At 42.8% G+C, this 24,989-nt stretch overlaps 2 protein-coding genes across 2 annotated transcripts; both read left to right on the top strand.

Annotated features, from left to right (window-relative positions):
• Positions 1–4,767: 4,767 nt before the first annotated feature.
• On the top strand, positions 4,768–13,832 carry LOC311624789 (cystatin-8-like; the record flags this gene model as incomplete). Its single annotated transcript, XM_084888405.1, has 3 exons — positions 4,768–4,998; positions 10,012–10,125; positions 13,749–13,832. 3 exons carry the CDS (start codon positions 4,768–4,770, stop codon positions 13,830–13,832), a joined length of 429 nt encoding a protein of 142 aa, XP_084744531.1.
• Positions 13,833–17,416: 3,584 nt separating this feature from the next.
• On the top strand, positions 17,417–24,574 carry LOC311625117 (cystatin-13-like). Its single transcript, XM_084889061.1, has 4 exons — positions 17,417–17,511; positions 18,876–19,192; positions 23,248–23,361; positions 24,403–24,574. The coding sequence occupies exons 2-4, from the start codon at positions 18,965–18,967 to the stop codon at positions 24,484–24,486; spliced, it is 426 nt and encodes a 141-aa protein (XP_084745187.1). The 5' UTR covers positions 17,417–17,511; positions 18,876–18,964; the 3' UTR covers positions 24,487–24,574.
• Positions 24,575–24,989: the final 415 nt, after the last annotated feature.

Here is a 24,989-nt window from a genome sequence, read left to right as displayed (position 1 = left end):
TATCTAAAGGCCTGGCCTGGTGTCAACAACTTCATCTGGGGCATAGTCCATGGCCTCAGTATTGCTCAAAAATTCCCTCTCTCTAACAACACCATGTAGGATAAGAGAAGAAACCCACACCTTAGCATGAAAAAGTTAAAAAGCAAATTTAAGAGGAAAAGTCTTAAAATCAGCCAGAGGTGTTTTATCTTCAAATAAGCAAACATCAGGTTTTCCGTTGCCCTCAGATAGGAACCAATGAAAGTCAAAAGATATTGCCATGCATCTTTTAAGTGATTCCTTAGCCAGCAAAAATATCTCTCAAAAATGCATATAAAATCAAGTAATTTTAAACAAACAACGTGCAATGTAATTATTGCCAGTAGAATTGTTCTAAAATAAATAACTAAAGGGAGTCTTCTGGGCAGAAGGAAAAGATGAAAAAAATAGTATAGTAGGAAGAAAGAAACAACATTCAAAAAAATAAGTGGGTAAATCTAGATGATATACTAAACTGTAAAAATAATATTTTACTGAAGATTGTAAAGTATACATGAAGTCATGGCACAAAGCTGGGAGAAGAGTAAATGTAGCTAGAATGATGTAAGTAAACTTAATGCTCTAGTTAAAAGACAAATTTAGTTTATTGTTGGAAAAACAAAAGAAAACATAGCACCCAGCTGGTGTGGTTCAGTGGTTGAGTGTTAGTCTATGAACCAGGAGAACATGGTTCGATTCCCATTCAGGGCACATGCCTGGGTTGCGGGCTCATTCCCTAGAGGGGATGTGCAGGAGGCAGCCAATCATTGATTTTCCGTCCCTCTGCTTTCCTTTTTGAAATCAATAAAATATATGTTTTAAAAAAAAGCAAAAAGGAAACACATAATAAATATAAGAAAACAGATTTTGGAAAAATAAGGATGGACAAAAGTATACCATGCCAATGCTTATAGTGTAACAGTACTAATAGCCTATAAAATTAATGCTAAGACAACAAGCACACTTAAAATCATGAGGGCTATTATGCTGATGAAAATGTTCACCCGTTTCAAAACACTTAAAGTAAAAACAGAAAGAAGAAAGAAGAAATAATCAAATACACAATCATAGTGAAAGTAGAAAACACAACCTCCAGAAACTGGTAAAACTGATTGGACACAATACGTCAGTCAGGGTCTCAAATTCTGATAGAGAAGATCTGAATGACACACTATCAAATTGTCCTGAACATCACTGAATCATTGAACACGAGTTCATGGTCTTGTCATGCATACATGAAAGGTTTTCAGAATTGATCCATGGTATGTCGCAAAGTAATTCTCAGCAAAATTCACAGACCTGTTACCATGCAGACTATTCTAAAACCACAGTGAAATGTAAATATCAAGAAATCATTAATTAGAGACTATTCGAGCTGATCTCCCATGCCAAACTGGGCAGGCAAGGACTCAGAACCCCTCTTCCCCCCCCCCCCCCCCCCGCCCCGGTCCTGTGTAGGAGGCACTCAACAGATACACTGCTTACAGGAGACCGCCTCATGGGGGAGAGGCACTGGAAGGCACCTTTCTCCTTTATGACTCAGTTCTCAGTACTTTCCCACTCCTAGATCTTACCCCTTGCCATCCCAAGTGTGCCAGGGTCCTTTCTGGCTTGTCTGCTTCCCATTTGTTCATTTATTGATTCATTCTCTTTTTCTCTTACACCTACTCCGGTGTTCACTGTCCATTTCCTTCTTAGATAACCAATCTTATGACTTTTATGGGTATTTTTATGCCAGTATTCTTGAAGAATTGGCAGTATTGGTTTGTGTTTATAATGTTTATGTAATTGTGTATTTATGTACCTTGAATTTACTTTTTTTGGTTAATCCTCACTGAGGATATTTTTATTTTTATTTTATTATTATTATTATTTTTATAGAGAGGGGGAGATAAAGAGAAAGAGAGAAAGAGAGAAATACCAATGTGATAGAGACATATTGATTGGTTGCCTCCTGCACTCACCCCAATGGGGGCCAGGGATCTATTCTGCAACTTAAATATGTTCCCTTGACCTGGAATCAAGCCTGTGACCATTCAGTGTGTAAGCTGATGTTCTAAACACTGATCCACACCAGCCAAGGTCCTTGAATTTACTTTTTCCTGTCAACATTGTCTTTTAAAAGATCTGTTCTTGTTTCTCTGTATACATCTAGTCTAGTTTCTAACTTTTGCATAGTATGATAGGAATGCCCACCTATTTTACCTACCCTTTCTTCCATCCCTATACTGCTTCTGATTCCTTGCTGCCAAATTTGCTGCAATGAACTTTTACCTTTATGTCCCTCCTGTTCCTAAGAAATTCTTTCAACTAGCACTTGAGGATGGACTTGCTGCATTTCAGGGCTTGCAAGCCCTCAATTTGTCCTCCAGAATAGAGGCACCAGTTCTCATCCCCACCAACTGTGCAGGAGGCCTCCTATGCCCTCATCTAGTTTATTTATTTATATTTTTATTGATTTCAGAGAGGAAAGGAGATGGAGATAAAAACATCAATGATGAAAGAGAATCATTGATCAGCTGCCTCCTGCACACCCCACACTCCACAACTCAGGCATGTGCCCTGCGTAGGAATTGAACTGTAACCTCCTGATTCATAGGTTGAGCCATTCTGGCCAGCACTTTGAATATTTCTTACCAGTTCCTTCTGGACTGCAAAGTTTCTGTTAAAAAGTTAGCTGATAGTTTATGGGCTTTCCCTTGTAGGTAACTAACTACTTTTTTATTGCTGCTTTTAAGATTTTCTCTTTGTTTGTAACCTTTTGCATTTTAATTATGATGTTTCTCGGTATAGATCTCTTTAGGTTCATCTTGTTTGGGACTCTCTGTGCTTCCTACACTTATATGTCTATTTCTTTCACCAGATTTGGTGAAATTTTCCATCATCATCATCATCATCATCATTTTTTTTTTTTTTTTTTTTACACAGGTTTTCAATTTCTTGTTGTCTCTCTTCTCTTTCTGAAAGCCCCATGATGCAAATGTTGGTACATTTGAAGTTGTCTCAGAGACTCTTTATGCTATCCTTATTTTTTGGGGTTCTTTTTTCTTTTACTCTTCTAATTGGATGATCTTTGCTTCCTTATATTCCAAATTGCTGATTTGATTCTTGGCTTTTTCTACTCTACTGTTGATTCCCAGTAAATTATTCATTTCGGTTAGTGTATCTTTCATTTCTGACTGGTCTTTTTTATGCTGTTGAGTTTCTCACTAAGTTCATTGAACATTCTTATAACAATTATTTTGAACTCTGTATATGGTAGCATATTTCTCTCCATATCACTTAGTTCTATTTCTAGAGATTTTTCCTATTCTTTCATTTGGGATCTATTTCTTTGTCTCTTTATTTTGGATGCTTCTCTGTGTTTGTTTCTATGCGTTAGGTAGAGCTACTATGCATCTCAGGCTTAATAGAATAGCCTCATGTTGTAGGTGTCCTGTAGGGTCCACTATCATAGTCTCCAATCACCCAAACTGGGCACTTGAAGTTCACCCCAGGTGTGGGCTGTATACACCCTCCTCTTGTAGTTGAGCCTTGATAGTTCTTGGCTCATCAATGGGAGGGATTTACCCCCAGGCTGATCAGCTATAAGAACTGCCTATGACCACCGATCTCCCCACACTGTCCAGGACCATCTGTGCAGGAGCCCACACCAAAGAGCAGGACTTATTTCATCAGAGTTCTGTTGTCTTCTGAATCTGCCTCTGGAGTGTATTGCTTCTGGAGGTGGCTGGGTGGTGGTGCTTAATGTAGTCTAATGCTTTCCACTGCATGCACTACTCTGGGGTCTCCTGAGAGGTACAGGCCAAGGTCAGGTGAAGGCACCCTGGGACCAGTGCTCATCTATCTACCTTTCTAGTATTTTGTTGGATACCAATTTTGGGTTTTCACAGAGAAACATCATTTCTGAGAGCCCAGGGCATACAGGAGCTCCACAGGATGGGCTGTGTTACCTGCTCTCTGGCAGAACAGTGGAGAGAGGTACTATGGGCCAGAGGTAGTCCAGAGGCCATGCAATTAGGAAGCTAGGGTCATGGCACATGTGAGCAGGAAACCTTCGATGAATTCTCACTACAAGGGCAGAAGCAGGAAGAGTTTGCCAGGACTGAAGGTCAGTGGCAGCAGGCTAGAGATGCCCTCCCTGAGGCGGGGTCACAAGTGCTAAATTACATCACAAAGTGGGACCTTTCTGCAGGGGCATGGACTCAGCAGGTGAAGAGAAACCAGAGATCAGGAGTAAAGGAGGCCACAGGTCAGGGTAGACTTGCAAGCTGAGAGTGTCAGAGACTCAGGAGAACCACGATCTGGCACCTGGGGCAGAATCTGACTCCACAGGAGGAAGGAACAGCTGGCAGTGGGGTAGGTTGGAAGGCCCACTGAGCGCTGGAGTCAGGAACCCAGTCACATCTTAGAGGCCTGAGACACACAAGCAAGAGTGTGTGGTGAGGCTCACAGAGTAGATGGTGGTACCTCTGGGCTAAGTGTTCTCCCTGGAACTGCAGACCACACCCAGGATAAGGAGGGCAGATGCTTGGAGTAGAGACTCCTCAGGGTTTCTCTTGGGTGGGTTTTCTTGGAGGACAGGGGTAGCCTACAGGTGACTCTGATGGCTCTGTCTTGAATCTAGCTGGGCTGATGTTATTGTGGTAAGTTCTTTGAACTATAGCAGCAGCAGCAGCAGCGGTCATCCCATCTCATCTGCAGCTCCATCCCTGAGAGGTCAAAGAGGTGCCCCTGGATGGAGAGACCATGACAAGACTCTGGGGGTCCTGCCTGTTCCTGCTCACCCTTGTGGTGGCCCTAGTGGCCAGCATAGACCCAGACAAGAATAAGGTCCAGGTGATAAGGGAACTAAAAGTTATTGATGCCTCTAATTACAACGTGAAGCAGTGTCTGTGGTTTGCCATGCAAGAGTACAACAAAGAGAGTGAGGATAAGTACATCTTCCACGTGGTCAACATAATGCAAGTCCAGCTGCAGGTAAAGGTGTTCTCTCTCAATATGCACATTTGTTTCTGGGGTAAAGACTGAAGCCAGTCTGAAAATTTGGGCATCTGAGAAAAACACTGATATGTGAAAATCTTAAATATGTAAGTGCTCAAACATATATACACTTGCACATTACTATAACATCAGTGCATTTCCTATATATGCTTAGACTGTCATTCTAAGTTCTTCACATATATTAACTCATTTAAACCCAAAACTACAAATCGAATGTTCATTATTTGTATTTGCCAAAGTTATTGAGAGACAAATTGAGTACCATGGATATTTTGCAATAATGCTGCCACGGGCCACATTTCAATCTATCCACCTATTGTGTAATGTGGAGTTGAAAAGAATCACAGGGCACACTATCTAATGTGGAGGCTAATAAGGTGCATCCTCCTCCATTCTTTAGTACTTTTAATCCAACATTTTAATGGAAGTGGAGACTATGATTTTCTGTTTATAGAAATGTATCCATCCTCACAGGACCATGAATTGCCCAAATCTAGAAAGTGTTGTTGACTTGGATGCTAGGTTGTGAGATGCTCCCTGGAGTTTCCAGCATGTGGCCTTGGCTTCCATGTCTGATAAAAGGCTCTGTGTTGGAATTCAGCCTCAATGGTTGGATGGTGGTATGGCTTATAATTGCACCATGCAATTTATGAGAATGAGTTGAAAATGGCAGGTCATTGTTAGCAGAGCTTACTTCAGGCTTTACATTCTCCAGACTGTCTCTTAGCAGGAGCTGGACCACTTTACATGTTGGTCCTTATGACTCCATCTCTTGGGAATATGAGAGCCAGGAACACCACATTTGCAGAATGCTATGTTGCTGCTGCTGCAGCATGCTTTACTTATTGGGCATATGCCACAATCCATCAGGAGGCACACTCTTGTGGCATCTATTGAATATATATATAAAAGGCTAATATGCTAAGTGTCCGACTGTCCAACTGGTCTCTATGATACACATTGACCACCAGGGGGCAGACACTCAATGCAGGAGCTGCTGTGATGCACACTGGTCATTTACAGAGAAACAGCTCCATGGACCTGGCTTCTTCCAAGTGGGACACAGGCCCCACCACCACCCCAGAGTGGCACATCACCAAATTGCAGCAGATACTGCTGAGATCCCATGGTGCAAAATGCGGCCCACAGTCCAGCCCAGCCTGGAAAAGGTGGCTGTGGGCACTGGGTAATGAGGTCAAGTAGCAATGCCCAGCTTCCTCTCTTTAGCAACTAGATTCCTTGGAGTTTCTTCAGCCCAGGAACATGACTTGCTTTATAGCCCGGCGGAAACATTTTACACTTTAACCAAATGTCTGTGAAGCATTTACATGTGTCTCATCTCATTTGATTCTCACAGAAGTCCCGAAGTAGGTAAATAGGAGACTCATTCGAATACTATTTTCTTTTCATTAGCCAGAAAAATGGAGGTTTAGAAAGCTTAGAAATTTGACCCGACTGAAAAGAAGTAAAAAATGATGAACCTTGAAAATGAATTCAGATTTTTTCACTGTGCAGAATATAGTCAAACACTGCTGCAGTTAAATATTTTATCCTTTGTTCTCCCTGTGTGATCTACAATAACAATCGGCTTCGTGTTGATATTTACTGCTGTGCTACTGACAATTACCTGAAAGAGAAGTTGGGGTGCTTTACTGGGCTAGAAAAAGTTTAGCTAAATCAGAAAGCAGGTCTAATTAAGCAAGTTTATCTACATATATAAAGCTCTCACTGGTGCTAATTGCACTTGTGTGTTTCGATCTGTCATTGTCAATCCTAAATTTTGTTGACACCTCTATTATAGAGAAATGCAAATGGTGATATTAAAATATTTCTTCGAATTAATTTCCTTTTAATGTGCATGAATCCATGCACTAGGACACTAGTTTTGAAATAAAGAAATAGCTACTAGGTCTTGTAACTTTCCTAGTTTCCCTCACAGTTTTGTTTTTTTCCCCCCCTTTGGTACCCCCAGAAACATACACATTTAGCAAGTTTCTCCCAAGTCACTTCTATGCTAGCCATTGTAGGTGGGGCTGTGCGATGGACAGAAATGATCACAGCCCTTGGGGAGCCAGGAGTCCAATTAGAAAGAAAAAATGCTCAACCATGAATGAGGAGCCGTGATGTTTGTTTCAGAGGCATGGAACATAGACAAGGTCTGGTTGTCAGGGAAAGACCTTTTCAGACAGCATTTCTCACCTAAGGAGCTTGTAAATATCCTACTGGACCCCATCAATTAAATGAGAGTCTTTAGGGAGGACCCTGGTCTCAGTAGGTGTTAAAATCCTCCAGTAGGTGATCCCAATATGCAGACAAGGTTGAGTACCACTTTTCTAGGTCATCCCAAGGTCAGACTAGGAGTGAAATAGGTGAAGTAAGTGGGTGGGAAGTGTTTTACAATAGTTTGGGTTTTCCAGAAGCAGAATCTTGTGCTAAAATTCAAGTGCAGATATTTGGGGGGCCATCCCAGGAAGCACCAGGAGGCCAGAAGGGGGGATGTGAGGGGTCAGGAAGGAGACATCATGCAGGATAAATTACTGAGCAGGTTACCACGTTTGGCAGCTGGGCTCAGTCTATCTGGGGAATCAGGGAGAGGGCATAGAGCCTGGTTCAAAATGGAGCCACCTTGTAGGTGAGGAGCTAGGTTACTTACCCACCAACTCTTTTTTTTTTTTGTAATATATTTTATTGATTTTTACAGAGAGGAAGGGATATGGAGAGTTAGAAACATTGATGGAGAGAAACATCAATCAGCTGCCTCCTACACACCTCGTACTGGGGATGTGCCCACAACCAACGTACATGCCCTTGACCGGAATTGAATTTGGGACCCTTGAGTCTGCAGGCTGACAACCCATCCACTGAGCCAAACCGGTTAGGGCATTTACCTAACTTTTACCTGGCATTGTCCAAGAGCTATTTAGGGAGTCCTTGCTCCTGTTGGCAGCAGGAAACCCCAGCATGGAGCCCCAGGACCTAGTAGAGTGCTTAGGAACAGCATGGGACATGGGGCACCACTCATAGCATCTGCCACAGAAGGAAGGCAGGGAGGTTTACGGTGCATGGGGGTGGGGAAGAGCAATTAGGCATAGTAGGTTGCCAGTGGGAAGAAGCAGGGCCCATCTTGCAACTCAGGAGCCAGTGTGACTGGCCAGGAAATAAACAGTGACCACCAGGTCCTTGCAGGCTATGGGCAAGACTCTGACTATATTTTAGGAGCATTGGAAAGCCAGACAGACATGTGGTCTGGAGGATCCATGTTATTAGATTTGGGTTTTAAAACTGTCATTCTAGGTACCTTATATTTAGAAAGAGGTTATGCAGATTCAATCAAGGTGTCCATGTAACCGGATGGCTCCCAGCTTTCCCACACCAGGTTCACATTCCCCAGGAATCACACATAGCAATCCTCTGCCTTCCTCCCATTGGACAAGATGAACGGGCAGAAGCAAGATGGTGGTTAAGGATGCCAGTCCTCATGCTAGGACACCTTGTTTGAACCCTGGGTTGGCTGATGGTTAGATGGATAGTTAATTAGTTCCTCTGTGCCTCAGTTTCCTTACCTGAAAAAAATGGGAGTGATAGTCTTATCTGAGAGGGTTAGCATGTGGGTTAACTGAGTTATTTTAAGACATATATATATATATATATATATATATATATATATATATTCAGTTATTTTTAAACAAAATTATATATATATATATATATATATATATATATATATATATATATATATATATATTATTGATTTCAGAGAGGAAAGGAGAGGGATAGAGAGATAGAACATCAATAATGAGAGAGAATCCTTGATCAGCTGCCTCCTACACACCCTCTACTGGGGATTGACCCTGAAACCTGGGCATGTGCCCTGACCAAATCATGACTGGTTTATAGGTTGAGGCTCAACCACTGAGCACACGAGACAGACTGAGTTATTGTGTGCAAAGCCCGGGAGTAGTGCGAGATAGAGAGTGAGAGTGGTGAGGGTCAGCAGGCATTGTGACTAACAGGAAGTCCAGGTTCATGGCCACAGTATTTTTGAGGTTCTCTAAATACAAACTTAATTTCCAAACTCAAGGTGTACCTCTGCTGGTCACTTCTTGATGTCTAACCAGCTTCTCCTCAATAGGCCAGAGTCTCCTTTGTTAATTCTTTGGAACACAGCCAAAATTTAATACAAATTTGTCAAGGTTCAGAGATGGCAATGAGGAAATGTACTAGAAAAAGTGGAGTCCAGGGAGGCTGGAACCAAGGCACAGCTACCCCTTTTTGTGGCTTGTTGTGATGTTTTATATCCCTACCAAAGCAGATTTCAATGAACACCTTCACCTTCACTGCTCTCAATCATTAATGGATTCAGTAACTACTGATGCCTTACTACAAATCTACTGCTACACACCTTGCTAAACACTCAACAGAAAACAGAAAGACAAACTCCCTTGGCATACCTCCTTAAGGACTGTTTGCTGAGGTGGTGGGAGAGGCCTTGAGTAGAAAAAAGGGCAGGAGATTTAACCAGATGACAGAATCTGAGGGGTGTGTGTGTGGGATAAGAATCGGGTGGGGGCGGGGGATGTCCAATGTGGCTGAAGTGTCTGCCTCCCATCTGGCCACATGAATATGTAACATCTTGGGCCCAGAAGAGCTGCTGGTTCTGGTGACTTCAGTTTTATCCCCTGATCCATCACTGAGCATGCAGCACACATTGGACTTTGGGGCAGAAAATGGAATTAGAAGACCTTGCCTTCCAGGAGGCCCCACACTGGAAAGAAGACTCTTCCTTGAGTATCCTGCTCCACGTAGGCTACATAACTGGTACCAATGTGCAAAGGAATCCAGGCAGTGGGCATCACTAAAGAAAGACTGGCTAACAGATAGGCAGGGTGAAAGTGAGAGTAATTTTTTAGTGCTCGCTAAAACTTCTTAAAGGTAAAAATACAACTTTTTAAATAAGATCGCATAATTGTTAAAATTGCTAATTGACAGGTCACAGACCGTTTGGAGTACTTTATTGATGTTGAAATTGCCCGCAGCAACTGCAAAAAGCTTTCAAACAGTAATGAAAACTGTGTCACTCAGGAAAACTCCAAACTGGCAAAGGTAAGTGATGGTCTTGGCTACTCTAAGCTCCAGCCAGTAGAACTTGAGGTGTCCAGACTCTCTCTTTGCGGTCAGGATCACTCCCAATATTCAGCCCCAGAAGTGGTCAACTCTGTGGCTTTTAGAGTGGAGAGTGTAGGTCTGCAGAATGTGGTGGCCTTCTCTGATACTTTTCCACCCCTCATCTTAGGGACAGCATGCTATCCACGTTACTCTTACTGCAAGGGCTCCATTAATGCTGGCCTCTTGGGGCTGGAAAACTTGCCAAGGCATATTTACTGCAAATCTGCTCTCTTGGATCTGGGGGAGCAGTCAGCTGTGGCTGCCCCCACAGTTACTCACCCTTGTGAAGACACAAGAGAAATTTGTTAATTCACTCATCTACTCATTGAAGCTTATTTACACCAGTGCTATTCTGTTTGTTGGTGACTAAGCAGTGACTAGGCCACACAGTGTCCCCATCCCAGACTTATAGATGGTTCTTGCTAGGCTCAACCATAGTTTCAATGAAGGCCCAATGACTCTCCCCAAAGAGCTGGGTTGGCTCAGGGGCCTTTCGCTTCAAGCCTATATTTTTAATTTCAGAGGTGGAGGGAGCCCTGGATTTATCCAAGTGCTTAGTCTGAGGTTGGTGGAGGCCCCTGAGTTTTGCCTACGAGGGGTGTCTTTGTCCCTTTCTTTATATCAATGGTTCTCCTCATGAGTGGGCATAAGAATTACTGGAAGGCCTTGATCAACCCACATCCCACCTGCAGAATTTCTGATTCATTGGTCTGGAATGGGATCCAAAAATTTGCTTTCTTGACAAGTTCCCAAGTGATGCTGCTTCTGGCCTTGAGTACAGGAGCTTAGCTTACAAAGGCCTGATCACCAAGGACACTCCACCATGCCTGGAACTGCCTGAGCAAGTTTGATCGTTTCCAGTTAACAGTAGATAGTCATCAGGGCACACATTTAAGCTGTGAGCATGTCTTAATGCCATCTGATCTTTTGTGCTAGTTTTATTTTTTAATCTTTTAGTAGAATTATGGTCGGTTTAAATATATATATATTTTTATACTGGACTGATTGGAGTTATAGTGAACATTGTTGCTTTTTACCTGTTTGTAGAACATATTAAAAAGAATTAAGAATTAAGGAGAATTTTCCTCTAGGTCTAGGAGCTTACTTATTGTATCTAACATTTCCATGAACAAACTCAGTTCTAAGGTATATGTTTTTAAGCACACATTTATCAACACTGAAAACTTTCTTTCCAAACCTTTGGAATAATGTGGAAGAATAATAATGCTAAACAATTGTTCTTATTCCCGCTTTAATGGGAATATTTTCAGTATTTATAGTCTTTTATTGAATATTACATAAGTGCTACTTTCTGAAGTCTCTCCAATTCTCTTTATGAAGTGTTATTTTAAAAATTAAGAATATTTTCTTCTATAAATTATTCTTTCAGCATCTACCAAGGATAGTGAATTCTTTTTCTTCTTTGAACTATTAGTGTAGTAAACTGAAATAATAGATTTCCTCATATTGAGTCCTTATTTTTATATGTCTGGACTATGGTACACTTATCTTTTTTGTGTAGTTTTGTAACTTTATTTTATTATTAGTTCTCATCCTCTTTGACTGACAATAGGTTTTTGAAAATGGTGACAGGCCCATAGATCTCCAGTATATATAAATTTTCTGGATAACCACATACAGATATAGTATGGGGCATACTGTATGGGGCATTTCTTATTCCTTTGACTCCAGACAGCTTTGCTGAGCCTGGAATTGATGGGCACATCTGGCATTTCTAGCTTTCACTGCAAATTTGCAGCTCTCTCTGAGTGTTGGGGTGGGGGAGGGCGTGCACCTCTTGAAGGTCACTGCACAGATGTGCTTGTGAACATTGATGGTGTATTCTAAGTCACCACCACATTGATGGCAGACAGCTTCTCCTTCCTCCCTCCTTTCTTTGTTGTAGCCCTCCTGCCAGCCCCAGGTTGGAAAGAAAGAGTGCAACAGATTGTGTCTGCACTCCTCTGTTAGAATGCAGTGGGGTTCTATTTGCCACTTCTTTATTTAGGACTTTTGATTTTATATAAGAATTCTCAAACTTCCCTACTATTAAGAACCTTTGGAGGATGAGGTGAAAACACAGACACATATGCACACACTGATACACACATAGGCCAGTTCCTTTGCTTTATCCTAAACCTATGGAATCAGAATTTCCAGGTACAGACACCCTGCATATACTTTACATCACTGGGAAAGGCTCAGAAGCACTGCATTAGACTTGTAAAACTTGGCAGCCTCTATCTAGCAGTAATTGTTTAAGTTGCCAGTATTTTAAAAACCCTGTCTGTTGATTTTAGAGAGATAGGAAGGGGTTGGGGTAGGGAGAATGAGAGACTCATACACTTGGATGTGAGAGAGAAACAATGGATGTGCTGCCTCCTGTGCACCCTTGGAATTGAACCTGAACCTTTCCATAAACAGGATGATGCTCCAACCAACTGAGCCACCCGGCCAGGGGACTGGTATTTTTTTTTTTTTTTTTTTTTTTTTTAAGGATTTTTGTTGTATTTACTAGGACAAACATTTAAGCAGTAAGAACGTCAATGCCATTTTTGAAGTTCCTTGATGATACTTGCTGCTGCAGGCCTGGGACCAGCCATTTGGCTTATGATTTGGTCTAGGGTTTTTTCTTGTCTGGTATAATAAGAGTGGAGGCTTTCCATCTATTTCTGTGTTTTGAATCCATCTGTTTCTGTGTTTAAAAGCAAAGGGAGCTTTTGGTTGCCAAGGTCTGATATAATTCCCCTGCAAAGCCATCTTGATCAGGTATTGTCTGTGGGCCTGTGGGGCAAGAAGCTCCATTGTCCTCCTCTGTATGTGTCTGGTACTCCATTCTCTCTGACTCCATTTGCCTCAGAGCTCCTGGAAGTCCCTCCTTGTTGCAGTCAATTATTTAAGATGCCCTTTGCTGTTTTCCAGGACTTCTATCTATCATCTATATAATTATATATCTACCTATCTATCATCTAATTACCTATAGTTATCCATGTATGCATTCATCTATCTACACACCCATGCATCCCTCAACTCATTTATCCATTCTTCCCCCTATTCGGCCCTTTATCCATTCATCCATCTATCATACACAGATAGAATATTTTATTCCAAAAGCATTTTTAAATCCTGTTTATTAATTTTAATACTAAACAAGAGAGAAGGGCTCTATAAAATAAAAATCAGGTTAGGCCCTAGAACCTTCTAAATTGCTCTTATTCTGACTTATTAGTTATCAGAACAAAAGGCATTATTTAATTATTAATATAAATTGGTTCATATCTGGGATATTGTTGTTTTATTTACATTATAGAAATTATTACAGAGAATTGAAAATAAAATGACATTTACATCTGATGGTCAGTATTTGCTGTCTAACGGTTGGTGTGGAAACAGAGAGTCCTCTGGGGCCATCAGCATTTGCTGCTCACTATGAGGACTGCAGCATCCATCTAGCAGGTTCATGAGAGCATTTATTGATGGATGACAGCCATCTTCCAGCATGTGTCTAAGCTGGTACCTGTGGCACACTACTGACTGTTTGTGGTGATGGTCTTTTCCAGAAACGGACATGCAGCTTTATAATTGGCGCGCTCCCTTGGAATGCCGAGTTCGCTGTGATGAAGATGCAGTGTGCAGACCTCTAGGGGCTTCTGGAGCGCGCCCCGCTGTCTCCGCCTTGCTCTGTGACCAGAACTGGTAGAAACATGCTTTCCTCATGCACACGTCTCTGCTTGCTGTTTTATTTTCCAGTTTCATAGTATGTGGTAACGGAAGATGGGCATGTCCATTTCCTCCTTCCTGGTCGCAGTGGGGCCCCTTGCCTTTCGCCAATTTGATGGTCCACCACCAGGAATATGCTTATCACTGGGTACAAAGGACGGAGTGAGGTCTGATTCTAACTCCTCTGCAATTGGGAGGAGGAATCGGTTTTGATTGGGTAACAGCACCTTACAGAGTTAGGAACCCTATAACTCCACATGCTCCTTTTGGAAGCCTCTTTTGCCTGTGGCTACTTTAGAACTTGAAATTTTTATTGAAGTAATTATATTTATTTATAAATAGAGCATTACAGAAATAATTAACTTAGTGACATTCCTGAGTAATCTCATTCCTCAGGCACAAGCTTTTTTTTTTTTTTTTTTTTTTTTTTTTTTAAATCAATCTTTATTGTTCATATTATTACAAAGGTTCCTCATTTCTTCCCCCCTCCACCAGGTTCTCACCCCACCCTCCGCCCCCTCCCCATCCCCCATTGTCCTCATCCATAGGTGCACAGTTTATGTTCAGTCTCTACCTCCCTCCCTTTCCCAGATAGTAAATCCCTTTTCAGATAGTAAATCAGTTACTTAGCATTTTCTCATATCAATAATACCTCCACATGCCCAAAGATACACTTCACACAAAAGACATTTCCAAATAGGTCAACCAACCTCATCCAGGCCCCACACAAGGCACTAAAAGATCAACACCCCAGTGCTATACTAACTCAACACATCCAGATCTAAGCCTTCATCACTTGATTCAGCAGACCCTCAAGTTCCCACAAAAGTTTCCAGCCATGTCTGAGAGGCAGCCTTGGGGTGGGGGCAGGCGAGGAGCGAGCTGTTCCGGGCCTGGCTGCTCTGGGCCTGGCCTCTGTTGCTCTGGTCCGTTCCACAACCAGCTGCTCCGGGTCTGGCCACTGCCGCTCCCGCACTGGTTGCTCTGGGCTTGGCTGCTGCTGCTCTGGGCCTGGCCGCATCCAACCCGGCTGCTCTGGGCCGGGCTGCTCTGGGCCTGGCCGCTCCCAGCCCTCAGGCACAAGCTTATGGATGGTCTCCAGATTTTCTCTTATTTGAGCTTATAATAACACATTATCTTTACTCTTAACAAGTCAAAATCTTACTCTGCTTAGTATTTTACAACTTTCTTATCACATTTATATAGAGGACACAGCTTTCCTTGTCAGTACATGCACATATTTTTGTTGCTTTTTAAAAATCTCATTTCATGGACGTTATATATCTTATTTAATAGTCTACTTTGATACATATTTTGGCTAATTTTCTTTACTGTTAAAATTTCTTGTTACAGTAAATAATTTTTCAGTCAGTTTTGTACACATAGGCAAATATTTCTGTGGGATGCAATCCTAGAGGCAGCACATTGTGCAAAGGAACGTGTAACTTTTAACTGCTCAACAGAGACTGCTCAGTCATTGTGAACATAGACTGTTGGATTCCCACTCTGCCAACGTTGATGAAAGAACCTTATTTAGAAGGCCTTGTTATTGTATTTCATTTCCCCCCCAATTTATAGGAGAATAGTGACATTTTATTGTTGGGTTAATTTTAATTTTTATTGTTGAGGAGGTTACTACTAGTAAGCATATATTTTACATGTGTATTAGATACATTTATATTTTTGTGATTTTTGTATTTGTAACTTTTATGCAAGTTACCTATTGGATTTTTGTAATGGCTCTTTGATATTATGGAAATTAAAGTTTTCTGTGTCAGATTTATCAAATTCATACCACTTGTCTCACTTCACACCCAACAGGATGAATATAAAAAAAAGATAGATAATGCTCTGGCCAGTGTGGCTCAGTTGGTTGGGTGTTATCCCATATACTGAGGGGTTGCTGGTTTGGTTCCTGCTCAGCCCACATGCTCAGGTTTTGGGCTTGATCCCCAGTGGGGGTGTGAAGGAGATGGCCAATCAACGTTCCCTCTTGCATTGATATTTCTCTCTCTCTCTCCCTCTTTTTTAAAAAAAGACATAATAATCAATATTGTCAAAGAGGTAGAGAAATTTGAATCCTTATACATGGCTGATGGGAATATAAAACAGTAGAGCCACTTTGGAAAACCATCTAATAGTTCTTCAAAAAGTTAAACTTAGAATCATAGAATTAGCATGTAAGCCAATAACTCCACTTTAAGAGAAATAATATTACCTCAAGAGAAGTGAAAACATATGACCACACAAAAACTTAAACATGAATGCTCATAGCAGTACTATTCATAATAGCCACAAAGTAGAAACAACCCAAATGTCCACCAACTGATAAATGGATCAATTAAATATGTAATATAAACAATGAAATAGTACTCAGCAATAAAAGGAAATTAAGTAGCAATGAGTGCTACAACATGGATGAACCTTGAAAAATGTCAGCATGGTTGATGCCAGCTGACATCTTCCAGATGGTATTTTGGGTAATAGCTTCTGCCATCTGTGGGCCCGCAGCTCCTTAGCCCAGGTTCCACCAAGGACCGCTCCTCCCCAGGCCTCTCAGTCCCAGACCCCCTGAGACAGGCTGTCTGGTGCCTCTTCCTGACTCTAAGACCATGAAATCAGCTAACAGGACCCTGAAAAAAATGGCTGTGGGGGTGCTTTCTGTTCCAAATGGTTTAGTCTAAAGCCCAGAAATGTAGAAGGTCAGGCGGCATAGAACAAGAGTGAAGACTTCTGCACAGTGAGCGGGAGGGCGGGCGGGTGAGGCATGCTGATGGCTGTTGGTGAGCCTGTGAACTGAGGGGTGAGGGACCCTGTCAGAGGTGTTGCTCACTTGAGCTACATCAGAGGGGCTGGGCTTACCTCACAAAAGGGCCATAGCTGTGACCACCTGGCTGGGGAGTGTATCCAGAGGAGAGGCAGCCCTGAGCTACGGTCCCACTGACACCCTGACCAGGCACAGGCATGAACTGAGCGTGCTGGGGACCCAGGGTGCCACAAGGCGGGAGCTGGTCAGAGCTCAAGTCCCCAGGAAGGAGAAAGATACCACCGTGGGTCTGGGCATTCAGCTCCAGGCTCAGCAAGCAGGAAACTGGTGGAGGACTTGGTTCTGAGGTGGGTCTGGGGTAAAGCGGTACTGGGTGGGAGAGGACAGGAATGCCAGGGTGGCCTCCAGGCATGCCCTAGGCCCATGGTAGGCAAACTGCGGCTCACGAGCCACATACAGCTCTTTGGCCCCTTGAGTGTGGCTCTTCCACAAAATACCATGGCCTGGGCAAGTCTACTTTGGAGAAGTGGCGTTAGAAGTTTAAGTTAAAAAAATTTGACTCTCAAAAGAAATTTCAATAGTTGAACTGTTGATGTTTGGCTCTGTGGACTAATGAGTTTGCTGACCACTGCCCTAGGCCACTGATTTCAGAATCACAGAGCAGAACAGGCCAAAGTTTGCTGCTCAAATGGCACGTGTTACCAAACCATTGTAAACCATTTGACCAAGAAGCAAGGCAATGAGAAGGAGCTGGCTGAAATGCTTAGGTTATGAGGCCTTTGGGTAGACATGGAGCCTGGGCCGGCCATGTTCTCTGTAGCATCAGCCTCCTCCAGGCGAGTCTGCCTTGCCCTCACATAACTGGGCACACTGTGTGGCCTTCCGCACAGCCCAGGATTCTGTTTACATTTTCTGGGGCGAGGATACGTGGGTCCAGAGTGGGCAGCAAATGAAGACTTTCTGAGTATCATGTGCTGCGTGTATCGCATGTGTGCTTAATATCTGATGAATATCAGCATCATCCATATTCAACTTAGGCATAAGGCACTTGTCACTTTTCTGTAATGAACACAACTAAATTCTACCTGTTAAACTGCTTAGTCATCATCTACTCTTAATCGTTTGCCTGTCTCACCAACCACAATTATTATATGATGAACAGCAAAGAAACTGTAAGTTTTATCTTGTACTGGAGGCCTGGTGCACAAAATTAGTGCATGGGGGTTAGGGGAGAGTCCCTCAGCCCGGCCTGCACCCTTTTGCAATCCAGGACCACTGGCCCCTAACCACTCGCCTGCCTGCCTGATTGCCCCAACCACTCTGCCTGCCTGACTGATCGCCCTTAACCACCTCTACCTTGGCCCCCGCTACTGTGGCTTCATCCGGAAGGATGTCCAGAATGATGTCTGGAAGGTTGTTCAGTTGTCCGGTCTAATTAGCATATTACACCTTTATTATTATAGATAGTAATACTGAATCTCCTCAGAATCAATGCACATTACAAGCTGTGACCTGTACACACACGTGTGTTAGATTGACTGGGTCCAAAGGTTCATGTCAGGGCAAGCAGCCAAGTCAAGCTCTCACCCTGTCAAGTGGCCAAGGCATTGGCTTGGCTTTTTTGTGAGTCTCATTGTCCTCAGTGTAAAAGGCCCCTCAAAAATGGCAATGGTTACATGGGATAAAACATGTACCATTCTTATTGCAGGGTTTGGCAAGACTCACTGATACTCAATAAATAGATCCCAGGGCGATGATTAATGAGCCCGACTGGAAAGAGGGGAGATGCAGGGCACAGTTTTGAGGTGCTCCTGGGAAGGAAACAATAAGAGAAGTTTGGGGACCTGTCTTCTCCCCTTGGCAGCACATCTGCTGTAAGTCCTCGTGGCTATCTGTGCAGATAGACTTCACACAGTGAGGCTCCTGCACTGGACACACAGGGACCTTGCAGATAAGGCAGCAGAGGTCGTCTGGCATGGAAGAAAGATGTAGTGTGTGTGTGTGTGTGTGTGTGTGTGTGTGCGCGTGCCTATGTTTCCATGTGTGAGTGCATGTATGCCTCCTTCCAGAAATAAAAGAGCTAAGATGGGAAAATGGGCAGATTGTGATTACAAATTCCTCCCATGGCTTCTGTCTGGGGAAGAAGAGAGAGAACCCACAAAAGGCAGTGTTTTCAGAGATTCTTTCCTTTTCATCCCAGTAGCCTCAAGAGCTTGGGTCTGGTCCACCCCTCGCCTCAGCCCTGGAAGGACAGAGGAAACTGGCCTGAGCTCCCTTGGCCGAGGTGCCATGGCCAGACTCTCCCCAAGCCTGCTGCTCCTGGTGGCCATTATGGTTCTTGTATCCAGAGATATGCGCACCTGGGGCTGGAAGAAGGTGGTGAGGGAATTCAAAGACATCCCGGAAACCTATGTCTATGTGCAGCAGGCACTGTGGTTTGCCATGAAGGAGTATAACAAGGCCAGCAAAGATAAGTACGCTTTCAAGGTGGTGAAAGTGCTGAAGTCCCAGGAGCAGGTTGGTGGGCATTTGCTCCTCAGTTCTCTGCATGTCTGTGGTCGTGGTGGGGCTATCATGTATGAATGGAAAGTGGCTCAGAGATGCCTTTAGCCAAATATTTTAATTTTATATTTTAGGGGTTATTGAAATAAAATTCATTGTAATGTGTCCTTTACTATTCTGAAATGAAATATAAAATACCCATTATGGTAACTTAAAATTAATTATAGTCACATCATAAAACACAGGTAATAGCCCAGAAGGGCTATTAAAGAGTCCAAGTTTGGGAAATTTTGGCTAATATCAAAATGAGTGAGATAGGGATTTCAAACAAGCAAAGAAACTGCAGGTCTAGTTTTCACTGATAAAAAGAATCAGGGCAGAGAAGGCTTTTCGTTACACAAGAATGCCTACTTATAGCCCTAGCCAGGTTCTCTCAGTGGTTAGAGTGTTGGCCCAAAGACTGAAGGGTCAAAGGGCATGTACCTTGGTTGTAGGCTCGATCCCTGGTCCTGATAGGGGCATGTGCAGAAGACAACCAATTGATGTGCCTATTTCATATAGATGTTTCCCTGTCTCTGTCTCTCCTTCTCCCTTCCACTCTCTAAAAATCAATTAGAAAAAAATATCCTCAGGTGAAATTTTTTTTTTTAAAGGAATGTCTACTTACAGATGTATCTAAAAAACTACCTTTTGCAATGACCATGGTAACCACTAATTCAGGAAAAAGATCATTAATAAATTCTCCAGCCATTGGGTGAGAGAGAGCTGGAGAACAAATTTCTTAATTACAATGGGGAAAAGATGCATTGTCTGATGAACACCTCACTCCAACACTAGAAAAATTGAAATCATGTGCCCTTATGTGATATCCCTGAAAGGACACAACACCAACCTGTTTATGTTATTCTTACACACAAAACTGTCATGAGAAACAATTAAAAAAACACACCATATTATGGGGGCATTCCATAAGTTCACTTAAAAATATGGATGTCACCCTGTCTGGTGTGGCTCAGTTGGTTGGGAATCATTCCATGCACCAGGGGTGGAGGTGAGTGGGGGTGGTGGTGGTGGTGCCAGCTTGATCCCCTGTTGGGGCACATGCCCCAGTGCAGTTCAGTCCCCAATGGGGATGTATGGGAGGCCACTAATTGATGTTCTGCTCTCACATTGATGTTTCTCTTTCTCTCTACCTCTCCTCCCTTCCTTCTTCTAAAATCTTTAAGAAAAAAAAATTTTTTTTTTTTTAAAGATCAGTGTCATGAAAGACAGGGAGAAAAGCAGGGACCCTGTTCTCAATTAAAAGAGGCTTAAAGAGCAGCCGGGTTGGGTGCGGCCAGGCCAGGAGCAGCGGCTGCCAGGCTGGGAGCGGCTGGGCCCGGAGCAGCCGGGTCGGGTGCGGCCAGGCCCGGAGCAGCGTCAGCCAGGTCCAGAGCAACTAGGTCAGGAGCGGCGGTGACCAGACCCGGAGCAGCTGGTTGTGGAACGAACCAGAGCAACAGAGGCCAGGCCCGGAGCAGCCAGGCCTCTCGCTCCTCGCCTGCCCCTGCTCCACGGCTGCCTCTCAGACATGGCTGGAAACTTTTGTGGGAACTTGAGGGTCTGCTGAATCAAGTGATGAAGGCTTAGATCTGGATGTGTTGAGTTAGTATAGCGCTGGGGTGTTGATCTAAGAGTGCCTTGGGTGGGGCCTGGATGAGGCTGGTTGACCTATTTGGAAATGTCTTCTGTGTGAAATGTATCATTGGGCATGTGGTGGTATTGTTGATATGAGAAAATGCTAAGTAACTGATTTACTATCTGAAAAGGGATTTACTATCGGGGAAAGGGAGGGAGGAAGAGACTGAACATAAACTGCACCTATGGATGAGGACAATGGGGGATGGGGAGGGGGCGGAGGGTGGGGTGGGGACCTGGGGGGAAGAAATGAGGAACCTTTGTAACAATATGAACAATAAAGATTGATTAAAAAATAAATAAATAAAAAATAAAAGAGGCTTAAAAACATAACAGTAAATGTAATGTGTGGTCCTGTATTGTCTCTTGGAATAAAAAAATTACTCATCTAGGGGAAATAGTGAACAACATAGACTGATGAACAAGAACAGACCCAGAGATAAGGAGCCATGGTCAGACTGTTGGACCTCAAAGGGAGGGTGGGGATAAAAGGGAGAGATCAACCAAAGGACTTACGTGCATACATATGAGCCTAACCAGTGGTCGAGGACAATAGGGGTGTGGGGGCATAAGTGGGGGAGTGGGGAATTGGAATGGGGAGTTGAGGACAAATATGTGATACTTTAATCAATAAAAAAATTAATTAAAAATAAGTATATATATATATATATATATATATATATATATATATATATATATATTTAAAAAGAAAACACATAAGGACATGCAAAAAAATAAAAAAATTATAAAGGCCAAGTTGAGTGTGACTCAGTGGTTGAGTGTCAACCCGGGAACCAAGAGGTCACCAGTTCGAATCCTGGTCAAGGTGCATGCCCAGGATGTGAGCTCAATTCCCAGTAGGGGGCATTCAGGAGGCAAGCCGATCAATGATTCTCTCTCATCATTGATGTTTCTATCTCTCTCTTTCTCTCCCTTCCTCTCTGAAATCAATAAAAAAAATTTTTTTAAAACATTATAAAGAATGTTATTAGGTCAATTAGAGGAATTTAAATATAGATTATATCATAGAGGCGAGCATTGAACCAATTAGTATTTCCTAAGAAAGATAACTGTGCTGTGGTAATGTAAAAGGTCAAGATAGGACTGGTGGCTAGTTGGGGGCTGTTGAGTGTGAATTAAATCAGCCTGTTTTTATGATTGGGAAACATCCCTCAAATATAAAGCAATCATTCTCAGCTGCATATGGATTTTGCTTGGTAGGGGAATTTGGCAATAGCTGGAGACATTTTTGCTCATCACAACTGAAGGGCCAGCTATTCACATCCAGTGGGTAGGGGCCAGGAAAGTGGCTGCTAAACACCCTCCCCAGTGCAAAGCCACTACCCCCACCCCCGAGAGTGATCCAGCCCCAGTTAGGGCTGAGGTTGAGAAACTTGATCTGTAGTCATAATCAAGTTCTAGGAGTACCTATGTTTGGAAGTTGTTGAGTTAAAAAATGAAAGTGAACAGTCTATTTCTCACATTTCCAGTCTGACTCAGCATTCCTGCAGGCACCATCAGACATGGTTTGCTCTGTCCCTCCAGACATATTCTTATACGCTTCCCGCCTACTTTCCCATTTTCTCATGTGGCCAGGCCTGAAGATTAATTCAGCAGTCCATACTAAAAATGAAGATAGCATGAAACCACACTTAGATTTCTGCCTACCGCACCCATGTGGTTCAATGCCCAGGCAATTTATCTAGAATTTCTAAAATGTTGGCTATATTTTCTGAATTATTCCTATTCTTCTGGAGTAAGTTATTGTGTTTAACTTGGCCATCCTCTTTCACATGTTCTCTCGCCTAAACCTTGTAAACTTGTTTTCTTCTCATTCCTTTTTTTAATGATAAAAGTCTACATTTACCATTGTATGGCTCCAGGTCCTCACAAGGCACTCCTGAATAGAGGCCAATGGTGGGCTCTGCACAGAGAAGGTGCCCAGGAAGTCAGGAATTTTGGAGGGTATATCATATGGGATAAGGTGTGTATTGTCAAAATCGCCAAAGCATGGAAGGCTTTGGTGAGAAGCAATGCACTCTAAGTATATTTCAGTTTTGGGATGTCTTTTCTATTGACTAGGCATGAAGACGCTACAACCTCTGTTGTCTTTATCCCAAACTCCAATAAAGTTCTATTGGGAATAGTTTCCTTGCTTTATCTTGGGACAATTGTTGCTACTTTAAAATAAAATGCCATAATGAGAGAGAGAGAGAGAGAGAGAGAGAGAGAGAGAGAGAGAGAGAGAGAGAGAGAGAACCCTCTCTTCCAATTATTCCAAAACTTCTGGCAAGGAAACTGTGGGAGAGAGGATAATTGACCCTAAGTAGACATGTTTATTTATCAGAGATGACTATTATTTTATATCTAATTTTTAAATTATTTATTGACAGGTCACGGATAGTTTGAACTACTTTCTTGAAGTCAAAATTGGCCGAACAATGTGCAAGAAAGCTTTAGGAGAAAATGAAAACTGCTTATTGCAAAAGTTTCCTGAAATGCAAAAGGTATGTGACTAAGGCAGGGGGGAATGGCCATGGTTAAGTTTGCATCCCAGACAGACAAAACTGATAGAACCAGCCTTGCTTTGATTTTCAAGTTTCCTTTTCAAACCATATTTTGACCATATTCAGAATTGAGGATGGCCAGGTTCTAGATATAGAGCACTGTTTTTATTATATTATGCTGATACCACCTTCTCCCTTGCCAATGTGTGCACATGTGTGTGCACACACACACACACGTACACACACACACACTTACATACACACTTAAGTGTTTAAAGCAACACAAAGCTATTACTTTTCATTCTTCTGCATTCTGGGCTGAGTTCTGCTCCCTGTGTTTTGTGCTGGGGTGAGAATGTTCCAGACATCAGCTCTACTTACATAGCTGGTATCTCAGCTTTGTATTTTGTGCAACTTCAATTCTACTTGATGCTGCCATTCAATTTTCTACTGATGCTATGCAGGTGTTCCCATGTTGTTTTTATTCTAACTGAATAACACTTTTAGGAGAGAGAGGAAGGACACAAGACAACTCATCCCATATGACATGTGCCCTGACTGGAAATCAAACCCCTAACCTTTTGGTTCCTGGGTGAACCTGAAGCCCTGCTCAGTCTGTAAGTCCTGGAAAGATCACTGTGTATCTCTTCCCAACTTCCAGACTGAAAGTTTTCTTGGTGGTATCTGTCCAGGCTTTGAACCCCACCCCTCCCCAAGGAATGCAGGTCCCTGCACTATTCTTTTCGGGTTGCCTCCCCTGGGAAGGACCCACTGGGCCCTCCATGCGGTATGGGCTGCAGGGAAGTTGGCCCAACTATTATAGATGAAAAGCATAGCTGGAAGTGAGGATTTCTGAGGATAGCTGGTTCTCAGGCCATCCTGGAGCAAACAGCCATGGCTATGATGGCTTCCATCTCAGGAAAGCGAATTGGCAGGAGCCCATCCTGCCGAGAGGCCTGCTCCTCATGCCTTAAAACAAAAACTTAAAAAAATATATTTCTTTCTTTCTTAAAGCTGATTATTACTTTTTGTCTCTTTTAGATGCTTCATTGCACCTTTATTGTTGAAACCAAACCCTGGATATTTGAACTCGCTCTGCAGAAGAAACATTGCGAAGATGTCTAATTGTCTTCCAGCACATCTGTCAGTCTCACTTTCCTATAAAGAAGCAACAACATCTGCAAAATACTTAAATAACACAGCTGTCCCACTGACTTCATTCTTGTGGGCTTTTTTTGTTTCTGTGTGTGTGTTGTTCAGGGGCTGATGGTGGGAATGTGTTGGGCACATATTATTTTACAGTGTTGGGCAGACTCTTCCACTTGGCAATTCATCCCCTGGCAGAGACAATATTCTACTGAGAATTGGAGAGAGTGTGAACTTGTCTCCATATTTTACCAAGTTCTGAGCACAAGTCACTTTTCACTGACAGCCTTACAAAGAACCAAATGGAGAACCCAGCTGCTTCAGGCTAGGGGGTAGATTTTGCACAGTTCCTAGGTTCTGGTTGCCGTGAGAGTGCCCTCATGGATTCATCCATAGATTTCCACAGAAACCTTCCTGCCTAGAACTTATGGGAAGACAAAGCCTAATGGCTTATAAACAGTTTTAGACTCCAGATCAACCCG

The sequence above is a fragment of the Pipistrellus hanaki genome, assembly GCF_964339955.1.
Source record: "Pipistrellus hanaki genome assembly, chromosome: 6".
Taxonomy (NCBI): domain Eukaryota; kingdom Metazoa; phylum Chordata; class Mammalia; order Chiroptera; family Vespertilionidae; genus Pipistrellus; species Pipistrellus hanaki.
Note: the sequence above shows the minus strand (reverse complement) of the source record. Positions and strands in the feature narration are given on the sequence as shown.

Bases quoted from the DNA above. Each gene is read 5' to 3' on its own strand.
- LOC311625117 (XM_084889061.1), top strand. From the start codon at position 18,965: ATGGCCAGACTCTCCCCAAGCCTGCTGCTCCTGGTGGCCATTATGGTT. The intron at 19,193-23,247 runs GTTGGTGGGCAT...ATTTATTGACAG, and splicing joins TGCTGAAGTCCCAGGAGCAG to GTCACGGATAGTTTGAACTA. The intron at 23,362-24,402 runs GTATGTGACTAA...TGTCTCTTTTAG, and splicing joins AGTTTCCTGAAATGCAAAAG to ATGCTTCATTGCACCTTTAT.